This window comes from Equus asinus, chromosome X (genome assembly GCF_041296235.1).
Source record: "Equus asinus isolate D_3611 breed Donkey chromosome X, EquAss-T2T_v2, whole genome shotgun sequence".
Classification (NCBI taxonomy): Eukaryota; Metazoa; Chordata; class Mammalia; order Perissodactyla; family Equidae; genus Equus; species Equus asinus.
The window spans coordinates 135340418-135361945 of record NC_091820.1 but is presented as its reverse complement, the minus strand read 5'-3'; the positions used below and the strand labels follow the sequence as shown (position 1 = coordinate 135361945).

At 47.1% G+C, this 21528-nt stretch overlaps 1 protein-coding gene and 1 pseudogene across 1 annotated transcript; both read right to left on the bottom strand.

Annotated features, from left to right (window-relative positions):
• Positions 1 to 554: 554 nt before the first annotated feature.
• LOC123282462 (heat shock transcription factor, X-linked member 3-like) lies at positions 555 to 19240 on the bottom strand (annotated as a pseudogene).
• On the bottom strand, positions 17262 to 17868 carry LOC123282463 (uncharacterized protein CXorf51A-like). Its single transcript, XM_044763545.2, has 2 exons — positions 17746 to 17868; positions 17262 to 17555 (listed from the first exon to the last, which is right to left on the bottom strand). Exons 1-2 carry the CDS (start codon positions 17866 to 17868, stop codon positions 17262 to 17264), a joined length of 417 nt encoding a protein of 138 aa, XP_044619480.2.
• Positions 19241 to 21528: the final 2288 nt, after the last annotated feature.

Genomic DNA, 21528 nt, shown 5'->3' with positions numbered 1-21528 from the left:
TCTGGATTGACCAAAGAAATACATTTTAAGAGGACTCATTATTGTTCTCCCCCCTCTTTGTTCTAGTCAAACTCATAGAGTGTTTGCACAGCATCCAGGGGACCTTGTGCAGAGGCTGGGAGCGGGCGCTGAGTGATTGCTTGAGAGTGACCAGCCCTGAATGGCCTCATTCCTGATGAAGAGGACATCAGAGTTGGAAACAGCACTTGTCTGTCCTTGCAAAAGAATCTTCCTGTGTTATAAAAGTGTCCCTTGGCTCATGGAGCATGTGTTTTAGGTGTGTCTCACAGCTACTTCATGTGTGAAAAAAGGAGCCTAAATACAGCTCTTTCAGAAAAGTGATAAGTAGCGTTGTTTATTTTGTGGAAAATATTTTTTATTTCCTTCTTTTTTTTTTTTGGTCATTTATTAGGAAAATTTCTAATGGTTGTTACCTATGAGCATGATGGGCTTTCCCCTAGGCAGTGACTGGAATGACCTGTCTCTTCTGAGCCAGACTGCAGTGGTCGGACATCCCTGGGCAAATGGGCTGGCCCTACTTTGGAAGGCCCCTGCCTCTTAGGCCAGGGACATTGAGCTGCTGATAAGAAACTCCCTGGCATGTTAGGGGGACCCATGAGGAAAGACCCTCCTGTTTCAAGATACATGAATAGTGTAAGGCGATAGCCCCAAGGTCACGAGTCAGGCTGTTCTGTGTCCTGACCACCAGGCCAGGCTCAGGGAACAAGGTCTTCCTGGGCTTGCCTCGATACTCCCTAGCCAAGTCCTTGGCTGAATGTGTGAAAATGCTGGTTCTTCAAATGAAAGAGGACACCGGGGACCAAAGCCTGTTTGGGGCCTGGATTCCCAGCCTCCTCAGGCTTATCTGATGAGCTGTGTGTAGTATCGCAAGTTAGAAAGAACACCGAGTCACAATTCTCATTAGCTTGTTTATTTACTCCCTCAGAGTTTCGCATCATGGTTATAAATGGTGGTTTTTATCTGTCACTGGTGATCTGTGAGTTTAGGGACCTGGATTATCCTTGCAGTGCTGACAAGCTACACATTTGTAAACTGAGGAGCCCTTGTGCTCCTCGTCCTGGTCAGGGGCCTCATTTGGGGCCATCACTGAAAGGGCAGCCAGCAGGATGGAATAACAGGTGTTGTATAAGGACATCACCGAATCATGATCTGGGTAATGTGGGGGGCTGGTGGGTGGTTCCCCTTCGCCCTCCCTTCCAGCAGTAGCCAGGGGCACAAACATACTATTCCTGGACGTGCCCTCCCCACTTGGGCTGCCTGGCTCACTTCAGCGACCATTTTCCAGGGCACATCTCACAGAACAGATATCAGAACACAAGAACCACCAGGTGTCACTGGGTCCCTGAGCTTTTGGCACTTCCTTTTGGGCCTTTCTGTCAGCTGCTTTGGTGGGTTCATTGCGATGGATTCATGGGGAGCGCCTCGTAGCTGCTACCTGCTTCTTTCTCTTTGGAGTTGTTGTGCTGGTCCCAGGCCGAGCAATAATTCTCAGGTCGCCTCTTTTCTGAATGTTCTCAATGAGCAGAGGCTTGTCTCTCTGAAAGTTGGAGTTACGGTACATCTGAAATGAAATCAATCCTGTTAGTCATCCTGGGAGTAAATATTTCCCCCCCCCCCCCAATCAGAATGGTCTTGTTTTCCTAGGGAGAAAAGATCTTTTTAACTTGCTGGCAAGTTTCATTTTGCCCTGGAGCCTGAGCTCACTCAACATACATAATGCCTAGGTTAAGGTGCACCTACTTGACATTAACTGACCTCTCAGTCTTTCGTCACACCTGCAGATTACCTCTGAGGGGGTTGTCATTTCATAGGAGCAACTATACCTTCTCATCTTTCCATAAATAAAGTCTCATGTGAAAAAAGTTATCCTCATAAATTAAACCCTTTCAGTGCATCATTCATCTTGGTCTACTAGGAAGATGTTCGAGGGATGGAGAACATGGGAAACAGAAGGACGTTCTACTTTACCATCATTCTCTTGTTCCCTGGAGAGTGAAGCGAAGGGTCGTTTGGACGAATTTTGCTGAAGCCGTAGAGATTCAGTTGGCGGATAAAACTCTTCAAGCTGTCTGTTTCAAAAATTCTCCCTGGGCCTCTCTGGTGAAGAATCTCCCTCTGGAAAAGATCCTCTTCAATGATCACGGTGTCTCCCTCGTCATTCCAGCGTGCAGACGTGAAAGCGTCGTCCTCAGCTACCATCCAAAGCTTTCTTGGGAAGGAGAGCCTGAGAAGATTGTTTTCTTCCATGTGGATGGCGGCTTGGTTTGGGTCCTGTGGTCGCTGGTTGTCTCAGGGGCCTGGATCTTGGCTCATGGCTTGGTCACTGTGGGTCTCCAAAATCTCCCTTGAATCCAAATTTGGATCCAGGGATGAATTAGATGGGACCCCCGTTGCTAGCTCTCGGTCACCTGATGGGGCCTGCTTGACTTGATATATCTGGTCGGTACTCTGACTAGTCATGGAGCTAGTCTAGGTCAAGAGCATTTTCTATCTGAGATCGTATCCCTGAACTCTCAGGTCAGAAATGCCTTTGGTCAGGGTGGGGATGCCCAGTAAATACTGTCCACAAAATTCTGGAGTCTCGGTAGTGGGGCAACCAGCTGCTTACGTCATCGTTCTCTTTAGTTGTCACATGATGTCACAAGGGTGGCTCACAGCTGGTCTGAAGAGGGAGCCCTGGCCAAGTGTGGAGGAGGGGAGGGGTGCAGGGTCCCAGCTTCTCTCTTTTCTAAAAGGAGATAAACGTGTGATTCATGTTCTCAGAAAAGGCTCCCATCAGTCGCCAGGCACATTGTTTCATGAGTCCAGGCCCTGGATGGGTTGAGAAAGCATGATCCTATCTGCACTCCCACCCCTAAAGACGGGGAGGGGACCTGTTGCTGACCCCTCTGATGTGCTCAAGGGCCAGGCCCTGGTTAGTCCTAGCTTGGTTCCCACCAAGACTAGGCGGGTCTGATGGGCCCCTGGGGGACCGTGCCTCCCAGCAGACAGTGGTCCCTAACAGGCAGATTTCCCTAGTCTAGGTTGATAGCCCCCTCCTTCCTCCCACCCCCACTTCCTGCTTTGGTCTTTTCCAGCTGCTCCTGCCAGTTGGTTGGTCCTGCACCGATGGGCCCAAACAAGCATTCCTGTTTTCTTGCTCGTGGCTCAAGTTGTCCCCAGAGTAGTGCTGTGATGGGGCACAGTGGGAGTGCTTCTGATGTTCCTCAACCTCAGTGTCACCCAAAGCATATCAGATAGTGTTACCCACAGCACCGGTGTGGCAGTGGATGGCCGTATTTTCCACTGTGCTTGGAAAGGAGTCTCCTCTTGAGCTCTGCTTGCCCCCAAATCTCATCCCTCTCCAGATAACAGTGCGATTGTCTTTATTTTCCATTTCTTCCCCATAGAAACTTCTGGTTGCCCTGGACGGGCTCTCTTTGGGAACATCTGCATCTGCCCTTTTCAAATCACCTTCCCCAGCTGCTTGGATACAGCCTCCCTGAAGGCTGCCTCTGAAGCCCTGTTTCCTTTCTTCCCTAGAGTGGTTTGGCCTCTGCTCTCCCAGATTTCTGGCCTCTCACTTCCAAATTGGATCTCCTCTGGTACTTCCCCTTTTAATTCCTTGATTTGGGGAGTTCAGCACCTATTCTGTTCTGTTGAGACAAAGCATTTCACTCACCTACGCCCCTGAGCCAGCCCTGCTCTCCTTGCTCCAAGCCCACCCCCACCCCCCACCAATGTGTCCCTCCCCTGCCATTACCTGGATGGTAGGTCATTGAATATTTTGTCTGCTCTGGGGTTAGATACTTTTCAAAGGGCCTCCTTTACACAGACTCACTCCCAAGGAAAATTCCTACTCGTTTAGCTGGACGTGAGTAAAGGATGCCAACCGAAGATACCCATCATTGTGTATGTAAAAATAGATGAGAGTCTGGATGTGGAATGGGATAAAACCCAAGTGAAAGTCATCCTCACCACAGAGGAGAGGATACGACAGTGAATTTGGTGATATGTGTTCTCTAGCTGTTGCGGACAACTTCATTCTTAATATTCACTCTGCATCTGGAGATAGAGTGGTACCATGGGAAGGCCCCGCCTCCAAGGATCCTAGGTCCTTGTTCTGGCTGCCACTGAGTAGGGTCATTTGCCCTCTCTGAGGGTCAATTCTTTGTTTGTAAATGGGGAGTGCAAAGAGTGTTTGAAAGAGAATCTCCCACGTTACCTTTCAGTCTGGGGACTGCAATCCTTAATGGAGCCCCCAGGTCTACATTTGGGCTTGGTCTGTGGTCTTTGTGCTTCTAAACAGGTTTCCATAGTGTTCATTGAAGAAGTCAGTTTATCCTGTAGGGACATGCCCTCAGAGGCTAAGAATTTAAATGGCGGCCATTGGTGGCTTCTCAGAAGGGGGCTCCTAGAGCCTTTGGATGAACAGCCAGCTTCCTTCAGTTGTACACCAGAGTATTTTGCCTCAGTGAGTTCTGTAAAGACTGAGAATGAAATTTCCTTGTGGCCTGTGCTAGCTCATGAACTCGGCTGATGACTTACACAAAGGGATTGGGCTGTTTGGTGGGAGAGGAGAAAATGTCTTGGAAAACCACAGTCTGGCATCCTGCAGAGAACCAGTATTTACTTGATGTGATCTAGGCACTCTTACATCCTAAGTCTTATGTAGGCCCGTTAGCTCATGTTCCTTGTTTTAGGAGTCACCGAATTTCCGCTAGGGTTGAGATTCTAGGACATGAGGCTCATCTTGTCCTCTGAAGATGGAATACTCACAATGCTGACTTCAGTGTAGTTGACGAAAGGCGTTGTGGAAACGGCTTCTGTCGACTAAGCCTTCTCGTTCCCAGATTTTCAACCCTGGGCCCTGTGGCCACCATTTTGACAATCTTTATTAGATACCTGCTGTGCTCACGACCCTTTGAGAGAAATGATTGGTTGGCTCTTCAGTGCTCCAGAGGCCCTAGAGATGACCCACAGGTGTCGCTGCCTTATGGACCAAAGCCCCACAGTCAGGTGACTCTAGCAGAGCACAGCTGATTGGCCTCTGAGGACAGCCACCCCAAAGGGAAAGTGATTTCAGTCTGGACTTGCTGTGGGTTTTGCGTAGCCTGCAGCCATGCAGAAAGTGCCTAGTTTTGGCCTGTGAGGCCCAAGGCCTGGGGCCGCCAAGGGGCAAGCCTGGCTGTGTGACCTTTTGTGCCTCCCCCTCCTTCTAGCCCCCCTCACCAACTGGATCCTGGTGGGAGCCTCCTTACTGCCCTCCCTCCCTCGGGCACCAGCCATGACCTTGCAGTTGGTTTGCCTCGCACCCAAGCGGTATTTTCTCAGCCATGGCTCAGACACAGGCCCTGGTGACATCAAGGCCTGCCCTTTCCAGCCTCTTGGCCACTGCACTCCTCTTACCCACTCAGGTGTCCACCAGCCCAGAGGCCTTGCAGCCGCTTTTGCTCACCATCTCCTGGGCTCCAGCCACGGGCTGGCTCCACTGGGCCCCTGGGGCTATCGTTTGACACGCGGGGAGCTCCTGTTAGGAAGTGTCCTCCTGCTGCCCCCTCTATGGCAATGCTCTTTGTCCAGATGCCACTCAGCTTGTCATGGTCCCGCTCCAAGGCCTCCTCAGTAAGGCCTTCCTTCTATCCCAGGTCCCCCTCACAGCTCCTTACTTGGGGTTCCCACAGCCTAGCTGCCATGTCCAGTCCCAGTCGGAGTGCCCCTGCCCCACTGTGATGTTGGGTGTGTCTGTCTCCCCCTCCAGACTAGGAAGGAGGACCCTGAGCATGGCAGAGACCATGATGTGAACCCGGTCCCAAGTATACATGTTGGAATGAAGGAAGTTCTGTGTCACCAGGAGGTGCATGGGGTTTAGCGTCCTTGAACACAGCTGTGCATTGTAGCAGCAATGATAAGAGCAGTCATGGAGGGCTCCTGCGTTATAGTGGCTGTGCGAATGCTCTGAGAGTCTGTGCCATTTGCTCTTCAGCACAGTCCCTGGGCAGGTACCTGGAAAGGCCCAGCCTTGGTCATGGCAGGTGGAGTCACGGGCCCAGCTTTCACCCTGAGGAAGAAGTAGAGCCGCAATGGGGCCCAGAGCCTCACCCCGGAGGGAGGCCTTCTCTCTGCCATGAAGCCACCTGCACACTGCAGGACAAGCAGCAAAGGAGAGTCTTTGTTGTCTGGTGACATCTCATTCTGTAGTGGTCCAAGGCTAAGGGCACGCCAGGGAACGTGTCCTTAGAGGCTAAAAATGGCACGGGGACCATTGGATGAAATGTGCCTTTTTAAACGAGCCACATGCAAGCCTTGTTAGCAGTCTGCCTCCCCTCCTTGCCTTAGACAGGGAGGCCTGGATTCTAGGGACTTCCATGAGCCTTACTCTCCTTTAGGGACGTTACCCCGGTAGGAATTGTGGCGTTAAAGTCAGTCTCAACCAGTCTCTCTCTCGTGTAAACTCTCTGAGGATTGGAAACAGAACAAGTCTTCTGATGATTCTTGCTTATTGGAGCCCCTGGAAAAAGGAAGACAACATGGGAAAGAGAGGCAGTCTCCACATAGAGATAGACTTGTAGAGCTTTAAAAAGCAGCGTTCAGGTCGTGTTATACAAGCGAGCCAAAGATGGATGACCTGTGTGTATGGGACCCTATGTTGTGTATTTCTTAACAGCAGTCTGAGTCCTTTTGGCTTAAAAACCTGCCAGCCCCAACCCAAATTTTCACATATGTCCGATTGTTTCACACGGTGCTCGTACTAGTGGACTTTTGGCCTTTTACAACCTGCCAAACCTCAACCCACATCTGCTAATAGATAAGATAGAGCCTTGTGGTCCTAAGACCCCAGGCCACTCCCCGAGCTGCTGAACGACATTGCTTTGACATGTGGGCTGCCTCTCCGATGCCTCTCTCCCAACAGCTCCCTTGCCTTCCCCCCTTAGCTCGATCTGGCAGCTGTAACAAAATACCACAGACTGGGTGGCTTATAAACAACAGAAATTTATTTCTCTCCATTCTGGAGGCTGGAAGTCCAAGATGAAAACACCAGCATGCTGGGGTGAGGGCCCTCCTCCTTGTCCCTAGCCGTCACCTTCTCACTGTGTCCTCACAGGGTGGAAGGGGCTGGGGATTCTCTCTGGGGCCTCTTATACAGGATGACTCCCATCCATGGGGGCTCTACCTTCATGACTTAAGCACCTCCCAAAGGCCCCACCTCATAATGCCATCAGCTTTGGGGGTTAGGGTTTCAACATATGCATTTGACGGGACAGAAACATTCAGACCATAGCACTCCCCTTCTGATAGTGCCCTCCTGACCCATAAACCCCAGGATGATTTCATGCTGTGAGGGACTCCCCTCTAATACAACCCTGTTGAGGCACCACCCAGTAAAGCTTGTGTTGTGTTGCTGCCTCTCCTGGTCATCTCTTCTTTCTGGGTCAGCCTCCAATCCCTCGAACCCCCTACAGTTGGCTAATGAGCTCTTGTGAAATCACGTGTCTGACCCTTAGAGGCTGATGATTATCCGACCTGAGGTGTGTTTTTCAGGCGTCAAGTGGGAGGGACTCTAAGGCTGACAAGGAAGAAAGGGATTAGGAAAGCATTGCTTGTCACTTGGACCCCCCGCTGTCTGGCCTTGTAGCACCATGCCTTTCCTGCTGCCGCAAAAAAGCCACTGACTTTTTTTTGGACCCCAAACCCACAAATCCTAATTGATCAGTTTTAACTCTAAGCTGAAACCTGAAACTGTCCATGATGGGCTGTTTCTTCCCCAGCACGAGCTGTGTTGAACGGAAAGTGGGCCAAACTCAATGAACAGGTCTTGGGCTCTGGGACTGTTGCCGATTTGGGACACCCCTCTGTGGGGTCTGAATCTATCAAAGTATCTTGAGTGCTGTCCTGCACAGTCTAGGTCTTTTTTTTATTATTAAGGTTATGAAAGTTAACATCCTTGTGAAATTACAGTTGTACATCATTATTAGTCATGTTGTAGGTACACCACTTCACCCCTAGTGCTCTCCCCCAACCCCCCTTTCCCCTGGCAACCACCGATCAGTTCTCTTTGTCCATATGTTAACTACCACCTATGAGTGGAGTCATACAGAGTTCGTCTTTCTCTGTCTGGCTTATTTCACTCAACATAATACCCTCAAGGTCTATCCATGTTGTTGTGAATGGGACGACTTTGTCCTTTTTTATGGCTGAGTAGTACTCCATTGTATATATATACCACATCTTTATCCAATCATCAGTTGCTGGGCACTTAGGTTGGTTCCATGACTTGGCTATTGTGAGTAATGCTGCGATGAACATAGGGGTGCATGGAAGTTTTGGAATTGCTGATTTCAGATGCTTAGGATAGATACCCAGTAGTGGGATGGCTGGGTCATAAGGTATTTCTATTCTTAACTTTTTGAGGAATCTCCATACTGTTTTCCATAGTGGCTGCACCAAGTTTGCATTCCCACCAACAGTGTATGAGGGTTCCCTTTTCTCCACAGCCTCTCCAACATTTGTCACTCTTGGTTTTGGATATTTTTGCCATTCTAACAGGTGTAAGGTGATATCTTAGTGTAGTTTTGATTTGCATTTCCCTGATGATTAGTGATGATGAGCATCTTTTCATGTGTCTATTGGCCATCCATATATCTTCTTTGGAGAAATGTCTGTTCATATCCCTTGCCCATTTTGTAATTGGGTTGTTTGATTTTTTATTGTTGAGTTGTGTGAGTTCTTTGTATATTATGGAGATTAACCCTTTGTTGGATAAATAACTTGTGAATATTTTTTCCCAATTAGTGGGCTGTTTTTTTGTTTCAATCCTGTTTTCCCTTGCCTTGAAGAAGCTCTTTAGTCTGATGAAGTCCCATTTGTTTATTCTTTCTATTGTTTCTCTCATGTGAGGGTTTATGGTGTCCAAAAAGATTCTTTTGAAGCTGATGTCAAAGAGTGTACTGCCGATATTCTCTTCTAGAAGACTTATTGTTTCAGGCCTAATCTTTAGGTCTTTGATCCATTTTGAGTTTATTTTAGTAAATGGTGAAAAATAATGGTTGATTTTCATTCTTTTACATGTGGCTGTCCAGTTTTCCCAGCCCCATTTGTTGAAGAGACTTTCTTTCCTCCATTGTAGGCCCTCAGCTCCTTTGTCAAAGATTAGCTGTCCATAGATGTGTGGTTTTATTTCTGGGCTTTCAATTCTGATTGATCTGTGCATCTGTTTTTGTACCAGTACCATGCTGTTTTGATTACTGTAGCTTTGTAGTATGTTTTGAAGTCAGGGATTGTGATGCCTCCAGCTTTGCTCTTCTTTCTCAGGATTGCTTTAGCAATTCGGGGTCTTTTGTTGCCCCATATGAATTTTAGGATTCTTTGTTCAGTTTCTGTAAAGAATGACATTGGAATTCTGATTGGGATGGCGTTGAATCTGTAGATTGCTTTAGGTAGTATGGACATTTTAACTACGTTTATTCTTCCAATCCATGTGCATGGAATGTCTTTCCAACTCTTTATGTCATCGTCGATTTCTTTCCAGAAGGTCTTGTAGTTTTCATTGTATAGATATTTCACTTCCTTGGTTAAATTTATCCCAAGGTATTTTATTCTTTTTGTTGCAATCGTGAATGGGATTGAGTTCTTGAGATCTTTTTCTGTTAGTTCATTGTTAGCATATAGAAATGCTACTGATTTATGTATGTTGATTTTAAACCCTGCAACTTTGCTGTAGTTGTTGATTGTTTCTAATAGTTTTTCTATGGATTCTTTGGGGGTTTCTATATATAAGATCATGTCGTCTGCAAACAGCGAGAGTTTTACTTCTTCATTGCCTATTTGGATTCCTTTTATTTCTTTTTCCTGCCAAATTGCTCTGGCCAAAACCTCCAGTACTATGTTGAATAAGAGTGGTGAAAGTGGGCACCCTTGTCTTGTTCCTGTTATGAGAGGGATGGCTTTCAGTTTTTGTCCATTGAGTATGATGTTGGCTGTGGGTTTGTCATATATGGCCTTTATTATGTTGAGGTACTTTCCTTCTATACCTATTTTATTGAGGGTTTTTATCATAAATGGATGTTGGATCTTGTCGAATGCTTTCTCTGCATCTATTGAGATGATCATGTGGTTTTTGTTTCTCATTTTGTTAATGTAGTGAATCACGTTGATTGACCCGAGGATGTTGAACCATCCCTGTGTCCCTGGTGTAAATCCCACTTGATCATGGTGTATAATCTTTTTGATATATTGCTGTATTCGGTTTGCCAAAATTTTGTTGAAGATTTTTGCCTCTATGTTCATCAGTGATATTGGCCTGTAGTTTTCCTTCTTTGTGTTGTCCTTGTCAGGTTTGGGGATCAGGGTGATGTTGGCTTCATAGAATGTATTAGGGAGTGCTCCATCTTCCTCTATTTTCTGGAATAGTTTGAGAAGGATAGGTATTAAATCTTCTTTGAATGTTTGGTGGAATTCTCCAGAGAAGCCATCTGGTCCTGGAATCTTATTTTTGGGGAGGTTTTTGATTACTGTTTCTATTTCTTTACTTGTGATTGGTCTATTCAGATTCTCTGTTTCTTCCTGATTCAGTTTGGGTACGTTGTATGAGTCTAGGAATTTATCCATTTCTTCTAGGTTGTTCAATTTGTTGGCATATAGTTTTTCATAGTATTCTCTTATGATCCTTTGTATTTCTTCGGTATCTGTTGTGATTTCTCCTCTCTTGTTTCTAATTTTATTTATTTGAGACTTCTCTCTTTTTTTTTACTGAGTCTGGCTAAGGGTTTGTCAATTTTGTTAATTTTTTCGAAGAACCAACTCTTTGTTTCATTGATCCCTTCTACTGTCTTTTTTGTTTCAATATCATTTATTTCTGCTCTAATTTTTATTATTTCCCTCCTTCTACTGACTTTGGGCTTTGTTTGTTCTTCTTTTTCTAATTCCGTTAGGTGTCGTTTGAGGTTGTTTATGTAAGATTTTTTTGCTTATTGAGGTGAGCCTGTATTGCAATGAATTTCCCTCTTAGGACTGCCTTTGCTGCGTCCCAAATCATTTGGTACGGTGTGTTTTCATTTTCACTTCTCTCCAGATAATATTTGTTTTCTTCTTTAATTTCTTCAATAATCCATTGTTTGTTCAGTAGCATGTTGTTTAGTCTCCACATTTTTGGCCCTTTCCCAGCTTTATTCTATTTTCATAGCATTATGATCAGAAAAGATGCTTGATATTATTTCAACCCTCTTGAACTTATTGATGCTTGCTTTGTTTCCCAAGATATGGTCTATCCTTGAGTATGTTCCATGCGCGCTTGAGAAGAATGTGTAACCTGCTGTTTTTGGATAAGTGTCCTATATGTATCTATTAGGTCCATCTGATCTAATTTTTCATTTAATTCTATAATTTCCTTGTTGATTTTCTGCCTGGATGATCTGTCCATTGGTGTTAATGGGGTGTTCAGGTCCCCTACTATTATTGTATTGCTGTTGATGTCTCCTTTTAGTTTTGTTAATAGTTTCTTTACAAATTTTGGTGCTCCTGTGTTAGGTGCATATATATTTATAAGTGTTATGTCATCTTGGGGGAGTGTCCCTTTTGTCATTATATACTGCCCCTCTTTGTCTTTCTTTATCTGTTTTGCTTTGAAGTCTACTTTGTCTGGTATAAGTATGGCAACACCTGCTTTCTTTTGTTCATTATTAGCTTGGAGTATTGTCTTCCATCCCTTCACTTTGAGTCTGTGCTTGTCTTTGGGGCTGAGGTGTGTTTCCTGGAGGCAGCATATTGTTGGATCTTGTTCTTTGATCCATCCTGCCACTCTGTGCCTTTTGATTGGAGAGTTCAAACCATTCACGTTTAGAGTGATTATTGAAACATGGGGGCCTACTGTTGCCATTTTATCACTTGTTTTCCAGTTGTTTTGCATTTTGTCCTGATGGAGAGCTGTTACTTTGTGTTATTGTCCTTCTGCTTATCTCCTTTGTTCTGGATTTTGTAACCCCTTTCCTTTTTTTGATTTTTCAGGCATGAGGTTCTTCCTGAGCATTTCTGGAAGAGGAGGTTTTGTGGCGATGAACTCCCTTAACTTTTGTTTATCTGGGAATGTTTTTATTTCTCCATCATATTTGAAGGATATTTTCGCTGGGTAGAGTATTGTTGGCTGCAGGTTTTTGTCCTTCTGAGTTTCGAATATTTCATTCCAATCTCTTCTAGCCTGTAAGGTCTCCCCTGAGAAATCTGCTGATAACCTTATGGGGTTTCCTTTGTAGTTTATTTTCTTTTGCCTGACTGCCCTTTGTATTTTCTCTTTGTCATTGACTTTTGCTAGTTTCACTACTATATGCCTTGGGGTTGGTCTTCTTGTGTTAATAAAGTTTGGAGATCTATTGGCTTCTGTCACCTGAAGTTCCATCTCTCTTCCCAAGTTTGGAAAGTTCTCAGCTATTATTTCTTTGAACAGGCCTTCTGCCCCCTTCTCCTTCTCTTCTCCCTCTGGTATACCTATAATCCTTATGTTGCATCTCCTAATTGAGTCGGATAGTTCTCGGAGAGTTTCTTCATTTCTTTTTAGTCTTAGTTCTCTCTCCTCCTCTGTCTGCAGCATTTCTATATTCCTATCCTCCAAATTGCTAATTCTGTCCTCCATATTATCGACCCTACTGTTCAGAGAGTCCAGATTTTTCTTAATCTCCTCCATTGTGTTCTTCCTCTCCAGTATTTCTTAGCTCTCCTTTATAGTGTCAAGCTCTTTTGTGACATAGCTCTTGAACCCATTGAGTTGTCTATCTGAATTCTCTTTTAACTTGTTGAGTTTTTTAATAATGGCAGTTTTGAAATCATCGTCATTTAGGTTATAGATTTCATTGTCTTTGGGATTGTTTTCTGTGTGCCTATCATTTTCCTTCTGTTCTGGAGATTTAATATATTTTTTCATACTGCTAGATGGCGTGGATTTGTGCCTCCGCATAGAGATAGCGTTTAGTCGCTGCTTCCACTTGTTGCAACTGGTGTGTGTGTGTGTGGGGGGGCAGCTGTTTAGACTGCACCAACCAGGAACCCTGTCAGCTGTTACTGACTGGACCTGGACCCCTCCTCATAGTCACAGTGGTCCTGTGGGGGTCCCTCGTCGGTTGTGGGGGCAATTGCAAGGGGGCCTCAGGCTGCTGGTGCCTACTGTTGCAGCCCACTTAGACGCAATCCCTCCTTGTGGTCTGCAGCAGTGTTGTGGGTTTCCCCAGCAGCCAGGAGCAGGATCACCTATAATTGCCGCTTTGTCCCTAATACAGCTCACAAGATCACACTTGTCCACTCTAGGTCCCGCCAGAGGTATGGGTATCTTCTGCAATCTGTGTTTAGCTCACCTACCTGTGCTACTTTTGCCCCAGGGCCTTCCCGCCTTGCAATTGCCAGTCGGGATCTCTCCACTAGTGCTGTGCAGAGGCTTTCACTGAGGCTGCTGTAGGAACCTGGCGTTCCCCCTGGGCTACATAGCCGTTTCACCGGAGCGCCACTCTGCCCCACTCCACTCTCACAGGATCTCTGGGAGCCCCTTGCCTTGTCTGGGACATGGCCAGAGTCTGTGGGCCTGGTGGTGGCTTGTAAGCTGCTGCCTTGTGGGGAATTCTTCTCTAGGGAGCTTCCTGGTGTTCCAAATGCTTGGCAGGGCCTCCCTGCTAATGGCGAGCAGAGGCCCTCCCTGCTGGGGGGGGTGCTGGACGCTGGAGCATCCCGTGGGGCCGCAGAGCCGGGTGTTGGAGCTCCACCAAGTCCCCAAGCATGTCCACGGGAAGTCCGGGCACCCTCTGCGTGCGCCAGAGTCCATGGGCCCAGCAGCAGCTGGCAGTCTGGTGCAGTGCCAGGGAATCAACCCACTGGGAGCTTCCCTTTGTTCTGGAATCTGGGCGGGGCCTCCCAGCTAATGGCAAGCAGAGGCTTTCCCTGATGGGGGGGTGTGGGACCCTGGAGCCTCCCCCAGAGCTGCAGAGCCGGGCGCTGGAGCTCCAACCGTGTCCCCAAGCACGTCCATGGTAAATCCGGGCGCCCCCTGCAACAACCTGTGTGCCGGAGACTGTGGGCCCAGCAGCAGCTTGTGGTCTGGTGCCGTGCCGGGGAATCTGCCCACAAGGAGCTTCCCTTTGTTCTGGATTCTGGGAAGGGCCTCCCTGCTAATGGCGAGTGGAGGCCTTCCCTGGCAGTGGGTGTGGGACCCTGGGGATTCCCCCTGGGCTTAGGTGTAATCATGGGGGGCTTGAGTAGGGCTGTTGTCACCTGTTTCCACGGTCACTCCGCTGGTGAGTGCACACTCCTGCCCTTGGTGTGTGGCGATGCTATGGGGGAGTCCGCTGGAAGAGAGCCTCCTGCAGGAACTAGGCTGTCCAGGGGTCGGGGGTCGGGGGTCAGAGAGTTATCACCTATTTCCACCTCCTCCCGGGGGGAAGTCTGTCCGCCTTCCAATGTATAGTAGCACAAGACTCTTAGGCATCTTGAGATGCTATCTGGATATCCTTTGTTAATCGGTGAATGTCCAATTAGTTGTAGATTCGACAGGGGACAGACAAAGAAGACCACTCACTCTGCCATCTTGGTCCCGCCTATTAGCACACTCTTATTGCAATTGTCTTCTTAATTGGGTTGGTACCCAGTGTAGCTGGTTGCTAGGCTCAGGGGCGTACAGTTGTGATAGGCCTGAGGCCAACAAGGCTGATGTCAGTTCTCTTAGGAGTGCAGCTGAGTAGGGTTAGCCCTTGGCATGGAGGCACTCAGTTGTTTCCCAGCTTTTCTCTTTTTGTGAGGACAGGGGTGATGACTTCCAAGCTCTTTACATGCTAGAGCAGAAACCAGAAGCCTCCAATGAAGGTTTTTTGATTTTGAAAGGTGATGTCAAGGCACCTTGTATACGAGCAAGCATGATCCAGTAGAGAGCAGAGATTAGATGATGCAGGAGAAAGGGGAGAATTTCAAGAGAAAACTTCTTGAGAAAGACTGAGCTTTAGTGTCTGAAATAGGACCCTTGCAGGAAGCTTGTTCCCCTGCAAGAGGATTAGGGACAGAGAATGTAGATATCTTGGTGGGATCATTGGTGGGAGGAAGAGAGAAGTGCCATCGATAGCTTCCCTTTCCCTTATGAAATATGTGGCAAAGTCATCAGGCAGAGGTGGAGGGCAATGTGCACTGGAGACTCAAGGAGAGGGAAAGGTTTGAAATAGCTCCCTCTCACCATGAGGAAGTGAATTCACTAGAGCAGTGAGTAGGTTTTCTGGGGTTGCTGGGCTTTGTGTTCACATATTTGAAGCAGTCCTAAACTTGTCAGAGGTGTATTTTTTCCTTGAAATGGGGACTTTCATCTGCTCAGGTGCCATCGTGGAGAAAGTTGCTAATTAGGTTTACCAGTGTTGGGGGTGTTTGCAGAGGTGGATCACCTTGGCTAAGGTGTTTTTACAGCTGGATCGCCTCTACAGCTGTTGCAGTTGCCCAGAAGAAAGGCAGCAGTTGTAGTGGTGAAGAAGACAATGACCCAGATATTCTACACAGTGCTGAAGATGGGTGGTGGTGATAGGAGGGTAGCAGGGAGTATATTCTGATAACCGTGTCCTTTTAAGGAACCAGGGGCCTGTAGAAAGAAGGAGGAGGAACAGTGTGGAAGAGGCAATGAGAAGCAAGGGGCACACCCACCCCTACTCCAGGCCCTAGTGTGTGAGAGGGTGAGGTGGTGGGAGACAAAACAGCTGGCCCTTGAGAGGGCTTTGGGCTGTCTCGGTTGAGGGTAGGCCAAGCCAAGGCAACAAAGGCGCCACGGCATGTGAAATGGTGTAAACCCAATAGAAGTTCATTTTTCATTCCAGGAACAGTCAAAATTGGGTGTTCCTGCGCAGGAGCCGTGCTCCATTTAGTGATCTGTCCCGGGGTCTGTCTGTCTTGAGGCCCTGCCAGGAAACCCTGGTGACTCATCATCTGCATCCAGGTGACAGAAGAGGAAAGCAACAGTGAAGGAGGTACAGAAACTTCTTAACCCTTGGGCAGGACATGGCACACTTAACTTCCACTCAGTCTGATTGGCTGGGACTCAGCCGCATGGCCACACTTGACTGCGAGGCAAGTTGGGAAATGGAGTCTACCTTCGTGCTCAGGGAGAAAAGGAGCCTTCACGTTTCAGGGAAGAGCTGGCAGTCTCTGCCAACAGGTGGAGCACGTACCCCAGGAAGCTGCCAGGTTCAGTAAAAGAGGAAACCTTGAGGGAAGAAGTGGAGGTTGGGAGGGTTTTCTCGCCACTGAATCGTGGTGTTTCCCTAATGGGGATTCTCTATTTCCCTCATTCCTTCTATACTTCTACACGTATTAATGAAGAACAGGTTAGTGGTTGCCAGGGGTACAGAGGAGGAGGTGGCTGTGGGAAGGAAGTGGATGTGTCTATAAGAGGGCAACATGTGGGATCCTTGCGGTGATGGAAATGTGCTGTATCTTGACCGAATTGCCGTCAGCATCTCCTTTGTGATGTTTTATTATGGTTTTGCAAGATGTTATCATTAGGGGAAGCTGGCTAAAGGGTACACGAGATCTATTTGCATTATTTCTTACACCTGCGTGTGAATCTATGGTTAAGTCAAAAGTACAAGTTGGATTATAAAATTTTGTGCAAATGATGCCCCCCATATTGCCTACACCAGGGGTGAACCACTGCCACAGTCCTGACTTTGGTAGCCAACTACTCCATTCCAAGTTTTCTTAGCAAGAAAGTGGCCAAATCAGTGTTGGATTGGTGGTGTCCAAAGACTATCATTTTAGTCCTTCAGATTGCTCTTGGTGACTTTTAGTACCGCAAGGATTTTGGTCCTTATGAGTGCCTTACATCTTAGGACTGGATTCAACAAACACTACTATGAGGTAGGTGGCCTGCAGGCAATTACTTTGTGTGCCTTTTTGGAGACTGGCACTGCCACCCCACAGAGGACACCTCTCCCCAACTAGGTCCTCGCTCCTGCACACACACACAGAGAAACACCAAGTCCTTTTCCTCTTCTCCCGTGGGAAGTTTGTGTTCAGTGCTGAGTCCTGACCCAGTCCTTATCCCCACTGTCAGGCTAACTGGACCTTCTGGTCTCACCCCCGACCCTGCAGGACTCACCTCCCTCCCCCTCACACAGCTGCCTCTTCCCTTCCTTCCCCGCTCCCCCCATGAGAGAACTCCCAGAGACACACACATTTTCACAACAGGTCCGTTTTATTTAAATCACCATCAGGGCACCCTGCTGCTGTCAAATGACGTCGGCACCACTGGCCATTTCTCAGGGGTCAGACGTTAGAGACTTCTCAGATGATTCCTCTCTGAGGTCTGTGGCCTCGCTCTGAAGTTGCCGGTGGTGCAGGTAGGCACGTGAAGTGCTGGGCTTCTCCATGCTCTCTCCGTCCTCCTCTGGCTCATCTTGATTCAGCTTTTCATTCAGCCTGTGATAGTGACCGAATAGGGTTGTTCCTCTCGCTTCCTTAGATTTGACTGAAGAGGTGGGACGTTTTGAAGAGGCTTTTTCAGTGGATCTCCTTCGAAGGGGTCTTTTGGCCCCCGTGGTTTTCTTGGCCGCCTGGAAAGACAATAGGGTGAGCCCAGAAGGGCACTGGTTTGAGGGAAGAGGGTGAGGGATGGGTGGGAAGAGGGGCTTCCTGAGAAGGGACTTGGGCTGAGGAGGGGTGTGTGCCAGGCATGGACAGGGGAGGAGTCTTGGTGGGGGGAGTCAAAGGGGAAGAGGAGGAGCTTGGGCGGGGTCATCTCACCTTGACACTCCCTCTGGACCTGGGTTGACTTGAGGACTTCCTCATCTTCCTCTCTTTGGTGTTTGGCGAGGGTTGTTCCGTGACTGTGCTAGAAGCTTGGGATTTCCCGGTCGCCTTCGCCATGTCAGCGCCTCCCAGTAGTCTACCCCAGGCCTCCTGACCTGCCTATATACACCCCTCTATAGGACAGAGAGGGGCCACACCCTTCAGCTTTGTTTGGTCAGCAAGGCTCTCCTCCAGCCAATGGCAGCCGTGGGTTGGGCTTAGACATCACAAAGCTCCACCTTGACACCTCTGGGGGAGGATGGGGAGCAGCCAAGATGTTCTGGTTGGGGCAAGGGGGCACCGCTAAAGAGCCTTCCAAACTGACCTGCCCCCCTCCTCATCTCCCCAGTCAATGCTGGTGGCTCACAAGGCAGGGAGAGGGTGTTTCCTCCAAACCTTTCCCCACAGCCACCCTATTCAGTGCTTCATTCTCTTCTTTCCCTCCCTTCACCGCTACCTAGTTTCCGTATGTCGTGCCTACAATCCACCCATGGTGCTGTGGCTGTGTTTAAGTCTCTGTGGAGATGTGAATCATCCCGCTTCCTGATTATAAATTACTCTAATGCAGCTTGAAGACGATTCGCTTCTGCCAGGGTCCTTTTCCGTCCCACCTCCTTTTCTCAGGGTCCCCATTGCTCTGCTCAGTTTTCTGTTTTCCAGTCGGAAATGTCTGCTTTCATCCTGTCAGACTTCCATGAACAGACTTGCTCTACTCAGAATCAAGTCCTGTTTGAAATCTGGGACCCATGCCCACCTCAGTAGGTGGCCTACCCAGGCTTGGGTTTTCATAGGGTCAGGGGGACGAGGCAGACACATGCTACAAGTTGTGCTGGATGTTTGTATGGAGGAAACTACAACCTAAGGCTGGTGAGTTCACGAGGGGGAGGGAGGCGTTCAACATTGTGCTTGGTGTCCAGTGCAACAAGGAAGAAAACAACATCCAGGCTGGAAAGGGAGAGGTAGCACTGTCTTTATTCACAGACCACAAGATAGTCTACACAGAAAATTCTATCAATCTAAAAAACAGAAAATGCTTCCAGAAGGAATAATTGAGTTTAGCAAGGTCTCAGGATATAAGATCAACATATAAAAATAAAGTGTATATTTATATACTAGCAATGAATAATGGAAAATTGAAATTAAAAACAGTGTGTTTTAAAACAGGATGAGAAAGCCTACAAATCTGACAAAATATGTAGAAGCTCTGTACATCAAAAACTACAAAACATTGCAGAGAGAGATTAATGAATACCTAAACATATGTAGGTATATGCCTTGTTTGTGGTTTGAAGGACTGGATATTGTTAAGACACCAATTCTTCCCCAGCTCATCGATAGAGTCAACACAGTCCCAATCAAAACCCCAGAAGACCTTTTTAAAAACATAGAAATTGACAGGCTGGTGTTCTGTAGAGTAAGCCCTGAGGTGTATTTTTTTTTTCTTTTTTGTTATGCAGGTGCCTGACTTAAGCTTTGGTTGCCAAGGCGTCCACTTCAAAGAGAGATCCACTTCAAGAGGGCTATCTGGAAAAAACACATTGCCAGCCACAGGACTAGATAAAGAGCCAGGCCCCCTGCCCCCACGGAGGCTCCTTTGATTTAGAGAGCTCAGTTGATTTCAATAACTGATCATTGGAGCCACTTGCTTTTCTCCTCTTCCCGTGCTTTAAATTCTGCTCTTATGTTTTAAATTCACCAATAAAGATTGAGCCCCTGAAACCCTAGGCCCCCAGCCTCAGCCCCAGAGAAAGCAGAACCCCAGCCCCCTGCCCCGTGTCCTCTCTTTCTCCAGGCGACCTCGCTGTGTGGCCCCAGGTGTGCTGTGTAATTTCCAGGTCCTATGAGTAATAAACCTCTATTCTTTCAAAGTTTCCTGATGGTTATTGGAGAAGGGCATCTTGCAATCCTAATAAGAGCCACAAGGGCTGGTCCAGCCACAACATTCTTAAGTGACATGCTGAGACCGGCACAAAACAAGTTCCCATTCATATGGAAATGCAAAGGTCCTAGAATAGCCAAAATAACTTCTAAGAAGAGGGAAGAGTTGGAGGGTTTATTCTACTTGACTGCAAGGCTTATTATAAAGTGACAGTAACCAAGACAGTGAGGAATCGGCATAACATAACAACAGAAATATATTCATGGAACAGAGGAGAGAGTTTAGAAATAGACCCACACATACATGCATACACAGGCAACTGATTATCAAGAAAGATGCAAAAGATGAGAGGTGAAAGGACAGTCTTTTCAACAATTAGATCTGGAACAACTGGATAGCCACATGCGAAAAGCACCGTTTAATCCAAACCTTGCTCCATATAAAAAACAACACAAAATGGATCACAGACCCACATGTCAAAACCAAAATTATGAAGCTTCTTGGAGAATGCATAGGAGAAAGTCTTTGTTACTCTGAGCTAGTGTGGTAAGTTTGATGATTTCGAGGTTGACCAAGGAAGAGACGGGACCACGAGAGGCCGGAACACAAAAGCTTTATTGAGCGGCACTTGGACAGGGCTGCATGAGAGGAGAAGTCCCTCCCAGGAAGAGACCTTCCAGAGACACGGGCACAAGGCCACCACCCAGAAAGGGACTAAAGTAAGGGCCCTCCCAGGAGAGAAGGGGACATGGGAGAGGGGGCTTCATGTATCTGGGAGATGGTGCTCAGCAGTGTAGGGGAGGAAGCCAATTCCTCTACCCTCTAGGTCCTTCTGGCTGGCCTAAGAAATAAATTGACATGAGACAGAATAACAGGAGAAAATCAAAGTTTAGTAACATGTATACATGGGAGAAACCCAGGAAAACTGAGCAAGTCTCTAGAATGGCCAAAACCACCACCTTAAATACCATCTTCAGCTAAAGACAAAGGAGGATTTCGGGGGTAGTGTTTGGGTCTTCAAAGGAGAGGAAAGCAATTTACATGGAGATGGAAATGCAAATGTTTGTTAAACAAGTGTTTGCTATGACCCGAGAGACGCATTTTGGGGTAGCCAATTCTGATCCTCCACAGCAGCAAGGCAGGAGTCTCTGGGTCAGTGAACTCCAGAGGGCAGTAGCAGTCAGGGATATTTTATCGCTACAGGCTTTGTCCTATCTACGGTTAGCAGGTGTTGGGTGCATCTTTGTGGGACACGCAAAGTAGGCAGCCTCTAAATGGCTACACATACGTTTGTTTGAAGTATATTTAAAGCAATTGGATCCATAATAATTTGAATTTGGCACCAGTGGACTTTGGGCTAAAGATCTTAGCCTGCTGTGAAGAAGTAAACAAAATGGAGGCCAGTTTAGGCCAATACATAGGGACCATCATTGGCCCATTTACATAACTTCTTAGATACAAGGAAAAATCCATTAATGAAAACAATTGATAAACTGGACTTCATCAAAACTCAAAACTCCTTTTTCTTTAAAGATACTGTTAAGAGAATAAAACGACAAGCCACACACTGGGAAAATATATTTGCAAATCACATATCTGATAAAAATCTTGTGTCCAATACATATAGAACTTCCAAACTTCAATAAGAAAGAATCAAATGACTCAGTAAAAAATGGGCAAAGATTTGTACACTTTCCCAAATAGACATACAGATGGCAAAGAGTCATACAACTAGAAGCTCAGCATCATTAGTCATTATGGAAATGCCATTAAAAACCACAATGAAGAAAAAAGCAGGGAGCAAAATGGCGGGGTGAGCTGACCTGGGATTCTCTCCCCTCCAAAATACAACATAAGAT

What these genes read in the sequence shown, in the direction of transcription:
- LOC123282463 (XM_044763545.2), bottom strand. Translation starts at nt 17,868, where the DNA reads ATGGCGAAGGCGACCGGGAAATCCCAAGCTTCTAGCACAGTCACGGAA. An exon ending in GGTCCAGAGGGAGTGTCAAG is followed by an intron (nt 17,556 to 17,745) that starts GTGAGATGACCC and finishes TTGTCTTTCCAG; the next exon opens with GCGGCCAAGAAAACCACGGG.